Source organism: Drosophila guanche, unplaced genomic scaffold (assembly GCF_900245975.1).
Source record: "Drosophila guanche unplaced genomic scaffold, DGUA_6, whole genome shotgun sequence".
Classification (NCBI taxonomy): domain Eukaryota; kingdom Metazoa; phylum Arthropoda; class Insecta; order Diptera; family Drosophilidae; genus Drosophila; species Drosophila guanche.
Window position 1 is genome coordinate 1254665 of NW_022995753.1, and position 9546 is coordinate 1264210.

Genomic DNA, 9546 nt, shown 5'->3' on the forward strand with positions numbered 1-9546 from the left:
CCGCGTCCGAATTGGACGAGATGCTCGTATTGTTTGATTCATTTGGACTTCTCACCTGGGTGGTGTCCACCTTTTTCGCACAGCAGCTGGAGGAGGGGAAGAAGGTCAAGAGTGGCCGTTGCAACAGAATTCATTGACAATTAAAAACTTCTCCATTGTCCGGCCGCTGATCACTTCATTGTCCTGGCCAGCTGCCCCTCTCCACAACCACTTCATGGACATCCCATAAACCAAATGGCATCCCAATACACTCGCATGCTACCTCTTGTTCTCCCGAATCAAATGCAATTGCCGTTCCCTATTTGTTGGGAATTGTAAAGTGGGCGCGTCGCGTCACCTTTGATCTAGCTGCGGAGGGACTATTTCATAATTTGTGTCACTTTTTGTGCTGGGTTTGTCTCTTCTGCAGTTTTACCTTTGCCTTTTCCCCCGCTCGTACAATTGGTTCCCATTTCGCAATTGAAAACACCTTTTGACCTTATTAAGCGGAAAACTCTGCCAAATGTCTGTAAAACGCCAAAATCCCACACAAAGGCAGGCGGCTCATTGTTAAGTGAGCGTAATTTATTTGGGTCAAGGCGCCGCTCCGACGGGTCCTGGCTGGCTAGTCTGTTCAATGAATGGATCCAAATCGGAGGCAAAGACTTTCAGAAATCATTCCAACTGTTAGCTGGATCTATTGGAGTGTATTAATCTCATGATATGGGGGGTTGTGGAAAGGATTTTGTGGGGTAAGGGGTAAATATTCTTTTTGGTTTTGAATTTCCCTAGAAATTGCATCTCACCATTCAGTTTCGCTGTCGTCAGCAAGCAAGAGTGAGGGAGATCGAGACCAACCTCGGATTTTGCATCCCAACAATTATTATTATATTTGTTCCCTGAGCGCGGAGATAAGAGAGAGGTGGGGGATTGACAGTGAGCAGCTGCAGACAGCACATAGAGTGCTTGATTCCGTGAACGGAGAGGAGAAACTGCTGAGACTTGAGGCTTGGGCAAGAAGCGAGAACGATTTTAACACCTAAGTGGAGCCAGCCACCCCCCCTTTGGGCTGCCGATTCCCATAAGCAGATTTTGCAGATACATAGCTGAGCCAGCAGTTTCGGCTCCGTGGGAGAATCGGAAAGAAATGGTCATGGGTCCGGCCAGCTCCAAAAACCAAACAGAATCGGAGACAAAACTGAACAAAAAAATCGTTTTGCAATCGCGACGATGAGACTGCTGATGCGGATGCTGGGGAATCATACGAAACACCTCCTTGGGGGGCTGGGCAGTTATTTGGTTTTATTTTTTGGGTACACTTAGGGAACATAAATGTAACGCCATTATCTAAGGAAATCTGCAGCGGAAAACATAACTCAAAAATACACACGACAAATACAAGTTAAATGTAACAAAAACGAATGTTTTTTTTCATTCAGAGCAAAAGGGAAAACAACAACAACGAGAAAACATAAATGAAATAAGATATTTTAAATTAATTGTCGGCGAGTTGGAGCGGGACCGGGAACGAGCAGAGCAGAGCAGAGAACCGAAAAATAGTTCTTTGGGGACAGACTCGGGATGCACGTGACCGACCGGCCACACCACGAGCAGAGGGTACGAGTGTATTCCACACAACAAACAAAAACAAAATAAACATTTAGATTAGATCGGAGGCAGGCGCAAAAGTTCATTCAGCAGGAGCCAGGTGGGGCAGAGTCTGAGTCTGAGCAGCACGAACAGCATCGACTTATGGGATACCCAGCAGGGTATCATACATGGGAGTATCAGATATCCAAATTGTATCTCTAGAAAAACTAATAATTGAAGCAATGATTCCAACTGTCATAAGTGCGTATCAATGCGGTTAACAATACTATTTGTTTCCTGACATCAGAAATTGTTGAATGAAAAGTCCAATTAAGCCCCGCTCGAATATGACCGGATTAGTGGGTTAGCGAAGGGTTAGCAGTGCAGGGCGGAGAGGGGAGAAGAAATATCAACATTTCTCATAGAAAGACATAATTTTCAATTTAATAAAGGTCAGGCCAATAAAAACCTATCAAAACTCAAGATAGATGGGCTGTACGTGCACCTGAATTGGGCAGCCAGCAGACGGAAGGGTTGCCACAAGGCAGCGAACGAGAAGGGGCTACAAAGTGCACGTTGGCTGCATGCAAAGTACAGCAGGAGCGAGGGAGAAGGATGGTGTGTCCCATGAATGGTGGCGCGCATAGTTTCATGTGCGCCTCGGACCTGGCCAATATCAGTGCTGAGATCAGAGAGAAAGAGAGGCTGCAGCAGGGAGAGGACACAATAAAATCAAGGTGATAACCATCTTTAATGGGGGCCCAGGCTAAGAATGATCTCTCTCTCTCTCTCTCTCTCTCTCTCTCTGTCTCTCTATCTGTGGCGTATTAAATTGTTGAATCAGTCACTGGGGAAGAACACGGAAAATAAGCGCTGAGCAGACAAATCGGAGCACGTACACAGAGTCCGAAATTAATGACAATTGCTGATTGTGTGCGATAAGCCCGATTCGGGTACTCGGGGAAATCGCGACCCAGCAGCAGCAGCAGCAGCAGCAGCAGCAGCAGAAGGAGGAGCGAGGAGGAGGAGGGAAACATCATATACAGAGAGCTGAGAGCCGAGAGTTGAGTGAAGGTGCGCAAGAAGATCCCTGCCAGGCGATAAGGACTGGATCTTTAAATGGAGATGGAGATGGAGAATGGGAATGGGAATGGGAATGAGAATAGGAGCAGGGACAGGGACTGGTGAGGAGTGAGGGATCAAGAGCAGCGACAAAAATGTCTTGTCGTAAAATGGTTTTTTGTGCGGTTGATGCTCTTTTTGTCTGTAGTTGTGGCTGTTGCTGCAGCCAAGGCAAAGGCAAAGGCAAAGGTGAGGTAGGATGACCCACACCGAAGAATTATTATATGTCTCATAAAATATTTGAACAAGTCTATAAAAGCTGCGATATTCGCTTCCTCGGCTGTGAGTGCGACGACTGCAAGTGAAGATGATCGTAAAAGGAAATTGTTTGGACACTTTAATGTCTCTCTTTCGCTGAGACCGATAGAAAACAGAGAGCGGGAAAGAGTCCGTGTTCCAAGTAGCTCCACGGCGAACACAGAGCAGATACATATGTACTGTGCTGTCTGTCTGGCATACGGATTCCTCTGCTTTGTGTGCGCTGTAATTGATATGGCGCCAGAGAATTAGCTGGAAGGATGGGGGGGGTGCCACACAGGGCGACGTGCATAGAGGGAAGGAATACTGTGAAGGAAAACCATCTCGATATTTTGTACTTTCAATTGGTTTGTATTTGAATATGATTCATAAAAAAATCCTATCCTATAAAGTTGTGTGATATTTAATCTATACATTAGTTTGGCTTGGCAGGGGTTGTTTTTGGGGAGTTTGGAAGCATATACAAAATTTCGTTGGATTTCATAGCTTTGATTGATGTACATACATAAATACTCGCAGGTTATGGTTTCGTGCATGGATTCGGGGCTATATTGCATTGGAATGGAGCTTTATCATATATTATCACAGCATCGTAATACAAGGAAACGGTTGGTAATCGATAAAAAGTGATCTTAGGATCTAGCACAATGTGCGGCAGATCTTGGCGAGTTGTCATAATAAATAATACAATGAGGCTTAGATCTATTCAAAAAAAAAAGAAGGAAATACACGCCTTTTCTATATCTAGAAATAAAATAAATTATATATATCTTAGGTGGTAGAGGAGGTGTCTCTTGTTTTGATCGGGGGGGACTTTTGTGTGTTTTCATCCTGCGACTGGATCGCTTGTGATTCGTGACTGGTGATTCGTGACTTTGATTTAATAAATAGCGAATGGTTAATAAATATCAATGTCTTGGGGGTGGTGGAATGAGCCTCGTTATGGAGCGGAGGTTTCTCTTGTTGCTCTTGTCTCTCCTTCTTGTGGTCCTTAATTCGATTGTGTCCTGTCGCGAACCTGGCTTGGCTGCCTCTGTTTGAGGGCGTTGCCTTGCCTCTGGCTCTGATTGCGGCAGAGCTGCTTGCGCTGCCTGGCGAGGATCTTCCAGGCACTGTTCAGGTACTGCACGTACTCGAACTTGACAAAGCGCGCGTCCACGGCCAGCTGCACGGACTGTGTGGGCTGTTCGGCGGGCAAGCCGCGGGCTGAGAGTGTCGCCTCGTGGTGCAGCTGGACAAGCGGCGTCTTGAACTGCTGCAGGCGTTTCTCCATGAGCTCTCGGCTCAAGATCTTCCTGCGTAGGAGGGGCACGGTCCGGCGACCGTTCTTCTGGCCAATGCCGGCATACAGCCGGTTGGTGGCGTTTATGGCCACCTCCACACTGCACAGTACGTGACGGGCGCTCTTGCGCAGGCGTCCCAGCTCTGCGGACATCGCGCTCTCGGTCTGTGTGTTGGAGTAGTCCCAGTGCAGCTGGGCATGGCGCAGGTAGCTGAAGGCCCCCACGTAGAACTGCAGGTCCCGATGCACGTGGCGCAGGTTAAGCTTTAATAGAACAAATGAAAGGAGGGGGGAGGTTAGTGTGTGTAGGAACATATCTTATAGTACTTATAGGCTATGTAAATTATCTCTATCATTTAGCACCACAGCCCATAGGAAACCCTGATAAAAGCTCGGGGTTGATTGAACTCGTCGCTAATGACGGTCCGTTCGCGCAGGTAGCGGTAGCGCTCATATCTTTTAATCAGCTGAAAGTGAAAAGCGCTCTCCGCTCTCCACTCTCCACACTGAGCTGCGCTCTCAGGCAGCGCTGCCGTCTAACTGTTATTCGCCGTCGGCTCGAATGAGTGGCGTCCATCTCGCTCGTTTCATTCATGTGCTCGCGCGCTCGCGTTTCGGGGAATCCACACGACTGGCCTTCGCTGGAATGAATCACAACCGTTCGGTGTTGCTCTCCCGCCCCTCCGCTTCATCTTACTCACACGCTGCCTGTGCCGGTGCCGGTGCCAGTGCCTGCGCCTGTGTGAGTGTGTCATTTACAGAAAAATGCTCAAACATATCATCGTTAGCTCTGTTCTCCATCCCACCCCGTCCCTGCTTTGGCGTTCCCCTCTCTGGATCATGCTCTGCTATCAGTTGAATATGTGCGAATGTACATTCATACATACAATCTGTGAGTCGCGCGCGCGCTATTTAGTGACGTCAAAAGGCCTGTCGGTCGGTCGTTCGTTCCTTGGTAATATTTACATACAAGTATCAAAACACACTCATGCTCATTTTACGAGTGCGAGTGTGCGAGTATTTCCCCAGCAGTGCATGGGAATGGGCATGGGAATGGGCATGGGACTGGGACTGGGGCAGGGTGCCTATAAATAGAGTTCTGCAATCAGTCTTGACACCTTCGTCATCGTTTCGGTTTCCGTTCCGTTTGGATTGGTTTCGGCTTCGTGTTCTCGTGTTCGGCTTTGCCAGGGCTTTGGCTTTGGCTTTGGCGGGGTTGCCGACGCCGCCGCCTCCGCCGCCTCCGCCGCCTCCGCCGCCACTGTCAACAATTAGTCGGCACAATCGGGCGGCCACTCCGTCATTGACGTAGGTAGCTCCCAATTGCCAATTGTAGATGATTTCTGGCTAATTATTTACCCAAGTTGGGTGAAGTCGCACAGATTTGTGGTATTTTTCCCACTCTGTGACGACAATTGAGAAATTTCAGCGAAAGCCAAACCCTGCCTGCTCATAGCTAAAAATTAATGAATGAGTAGATGAATCAATGAATGACCAAAGTGAGGCTGTCGGCTAAGTTTAGACCTGAACTTTGGGATGAGTCGTTTTTTCTTTTATTTTGTACCCTGAAATGGCTCACATGGAGCTTTTTCGCTTACTTAACATGGGTCGAAACTACAGTCTGGCCACACACACCCAGAGACAAAGTTTAAGTGCCGGTGTCTCACCGGAAAATCGTAATGGATCTACCAGAGAGAACCGCGCTTATCTGGTTCTCTGCAGATACATCTGTCTTGCACCTCAAAATTAGCACTTTAATCCGTAGCCCAGCAACCGAGAAGCAATCTCACTTGAATTCATTTTGGATCCTAGATTTTTCATGCCCTTAAAGACACAAGACTCAAGCAAATAATTCTCGAAAATGTCTCTTAATTTGGTGCTCATCTCAGAAATGTTACATAAATGAAGGAACTAACTGAATGTTGTACATTTCCACTCTGTGTACAGCGGCTTTTACAATTTCTTCGCTTCAGTTTGTTGTTGACTTATCAAAAGTGTAAATAAAATTTTCGGCTTTGTTCGGTTTTGTGTTTATGCAAACAATTAGTCGCTTCGCAATGAGATCCATCCCCAGTCGCAGCCTCGCAGCCTCGTAGCCTCGCAGCCTCAGTTGAAGCTCCACTCCCGGTACGGGAGCTCTAATAAAACGTGAGGAGCGATCGCTTCATCAAGGTCGAATTGGATGTACACACATACAGGACCGATTTGTTTATGCAACCATCTAAACAATCGCCGAAATCGAGCACACTTCGTTAATTTTGCTCTTAATCTTAATGTGGGTTTGTTTTGCTTTATTTTTGCTGATCATTGTGTACCGTTGATCAGTGTCGTGCTGTTGTTATTTGCCAATGCAAATCTGGAGCTAATGGGCCGTGCCGAGTCGTGGCCTAATGCTGACGTGAGGCGTGCGACGTGTGGCCGAAAAGCAGGTGTATCAAAATCAGTCAAAAAGAAGGCACTCTGAGTTCTAAAAGTGAATAATCTGTGGGGTACAGCGAACTGCTGGAGAAGCCCTCGCCCGTTCAGTCAAAGCTTTCGCACGATTCCCCCTCATAATGCTCATATGATCGAGGCAGCGCGCTCGAACTTGTGACGATCTGTTTTTTGCACCTACGCACGGGAAGTGCCGCCTCGAGGCCGGGGAAAGGGCCGCCGCTCACGTGACTGACCATTTCTTCTCCCCATTCTCTGCCCTGGCAACAGTTGATGGATTATGGTGAGAGCTTACCTGGCTACTGCTCGCATTGAGGCTTGGCAAAAACTTGTAGGTTCCACTGTGCAGCGCCCACTTCCGCTGCTGCGAGATGTCGATGGCCTTGGTGATGGCCGTGTCCTTGTTCTCTGCCCGCAGGCTACGCAGCTCGCTTCTGGTGTTGTTCTGTAGCGCATGGATAACCTGAAACAGGGTCAGAGATATCATGATTAGATGGGAGCACAAAGCTAGGTAAATACTTTAATTACTTCGAATTTAGTTGTAAATTCGATTTTCGATGCAACCTGCAGGACACATTGTGATCTTGAACTTACCAATTGGCGCTTTTTGCAGCGTTTTGTTGAACGCACCCTGTCCTCGGGTCCCGTCCAGTTGCCGCCGCACGTATTTTCCCAGTCCAAACGGGCGATGCTGCCGTTGAGTTCCCTCTGGAAGCGCTGCCGAAAGTTTCCCGCATTGTGTCGCTTCTGGAGGCGTGATGATTGCGTGGGTGTTGGGGCGGCTTCGATGGCCCCGCCGCCGCCGCCGGGGTGGGCGAACTGCTGTAGCTGGCACATGAGAACGGCGAGCGTCAGCAGCGAGCCGATTCTTTGGAGACGACTTCTGCTGGCCCCGAGCGTTGATACTCTTTCCCGCGTGTTTGCCGTTTTGCTCTTTCGGTTGTCGCTGCTGCTGCTGCTGAGGTCGAGCGGGCAGGCAGCTGTACTCTGTTGGTCAAAGAGAGGAGCGGATAATATAAATGGATGAGATAAGAAAGAGTTAGAGAGAGAGAGAGAGAGAGAGTTACTTCGGGGGAGTCCCTGGTAGACACAATCGCAATTGTTTGGGGGGCCCGAAGCGTGCCTTTTTGCCTTTGTTAATACTTATTATTGCTGGTTTCAGCTATTGCCCTGTACATGTGTGTGTGTGTGTGTGTGTGTGTGTGTATTGCTTTCTTTATCAGGCTGACATAATTATTAAAAATAAAAACAACAATTTCTTTATTTGGCATTTTTCTGGCTGAATCATTGCCGGTGGTGGGGTAGGCCCAGTCGGCACACGCTCGTACACTCGTACAGACATTCAGCCAAATATGCACACTCATAACACAGCGACTGTTTGTCTGTCTTTCTGTCCGTCCGTCTGTATCTACACTACGCTACATGGTCAGCGAACTTTGCTTTCTTTTGCAGCATTTTGTGAAATACTCGTGGCTGTCCCGTCCCGTTCCGTCCCGTGCCATCCCTTCTCGTCGTCGTCGCACACTGACGCATCGCCAGCAAACTACCAAAAACTCACCCACCCACCAAGCCAAGTCCACAGTCCCTGCCCTGCCCTGCCCTGCCCTGCCCTGCCCTGAACGTAAACGTGTAAATTAATTTCACATGTTTCGCCTCTTTTGTGATTTCTTTTGTGAGTTTTTTGTTGTCTGATTGCCGATGGAAAAGCGTTTACAATTCAAACACACATTTGATAAGGATTTTCATTCCCAAATGTGTTTGTTGTGTGTCCGTTTGTCTCTTTAATGTAATACGCGATGAGCGGACATTCAGCTAAGGCGATATTCGCTGACCCCCTCGCTGTTTCCGTCATTTCACCACTTTGTTTCTGTATTACAGCACAGCAGAGTGCTAAGCAATCGCCTGACCATTGATTGGTTTGCCTTATGCATCTGCATGCACCTGCTCGTCCACGTCCGCCTCCACTTATCAGAAGGCGAGGCACGCACCAGAGCGGTTCCGCTCTCTTCGACCTGCACGATCATAACTTTGTTTTCCTTCAGCAATTTCTTCCGCATAACAGAAGTCAACATAAGCCACAGAATTAGTTGGAGTACTCACCATTTACACATAAATTTTGTATGTGTGGAGGAGATTCTGCGGAAGTGTCTCTAGCTGAATCTTTTGGCACTTTTCGGTAGAGTTTTGATTTGTTTTGGCGAAAGTTCGAGAAGTCCACACAGAACAGAATAATACAAACGAAAAAAAAAAACAAAAACTAACTGCAGCTTATAATTCGAGAGGTGAGGAGAGTTGGTGGTGGTCAGTGAGAACTCGGCACGCGGGCAAAACAGAATCGAATTTCCGATGATCTGTATCTGTTTCTAAGAGATACTCTTCGAGTGGATGGCACGCCAAGTGTCGACGCGTTGCCTTTGACTGCCTGCTTTGATTTGATTTGATTCCCCGGCGATCCGATCGAACTGCCCCGATGGCTCGATGTCGAAGTCGATGGCTCGATGCCGATGCCGATGCCAGTGCCGAGAGTGGCTTTCTCGTCGTCGTCGTCAGTGTTGTGTTTTCGCCTGAGACCGAAACCGAGACGGCTGAGTCGGAGAGACGGAGACGGAGACGGAGACGGAGAGTTGTGTTTGCGAACTGAACTCTTCAGTTACTATGAGCATACTAATGAGGAGGCGGAGAGTGGCCCCACCGCTCTGGCTGGCTCCAGAACTCAGTCCAACTCCGAGTCGCTCTCTCACTCTCTCTCTCTCTCTCTCTCTACCTCTCTGTGTATGAGTGAGCCAACGTTAGCTATGAGTGTGCAGTCTGTGCGAAAAATAAAAGCGCTCAAAAGCAACTTCTGAGTGTCCAAACAAAAACGCAAGGAAGCGGCAGCAGCT

The 9546-nt window shown here is 48.1% G+C and overlaps 1 protein-coding gene across 1 annotated transcript; it reads right to left on the reverse strand.

Annotated features, from left to right (window-relative positions):
* Positions 1-3387: 3387 nt before the first annotated feature.
* On the reverse strand, positions 3388-8885 carry LOC117588382. Its single transcript, XM_034279606.1, has 4 exons — positions 8765-8885; positions 7259-7651; positions 6960-7127; positions 3388-4495 (listed from the first exon to the last, which is right to left on the reverse strand). Exons 1-4 carry the CDS (start codon positions 8765-8767, stop codon positions 3941-3943), a joined length of 1119 nt encoding a protein of 372 aa, XP_034135497.1. The 5' UTR covers positions 8768-8885; the 3' UTR covers positions 3388-3940.
* Positions 8886-9546: the final 661 nt, after the last annotated feature.

Coding starts and splice junctions, on each gene's coding strand:
- LOC117588382 (XM_034279606.1), bottom strand. Junction 7,128..7,258: donor GCTGCAAAAAGCGCCAATTG/GTAAGTTCAAGA, acceptor ACCCTGTTTCAG/GTTATCCATGCGCTACAGAA. Junction 4,496..6,959: donor TCAATGCGAGCAGTAGCCAG/GTAAGCTCTCAC, acceptor GTTCTATTAAAG/CTTAACCTGCGCCACGTGCA.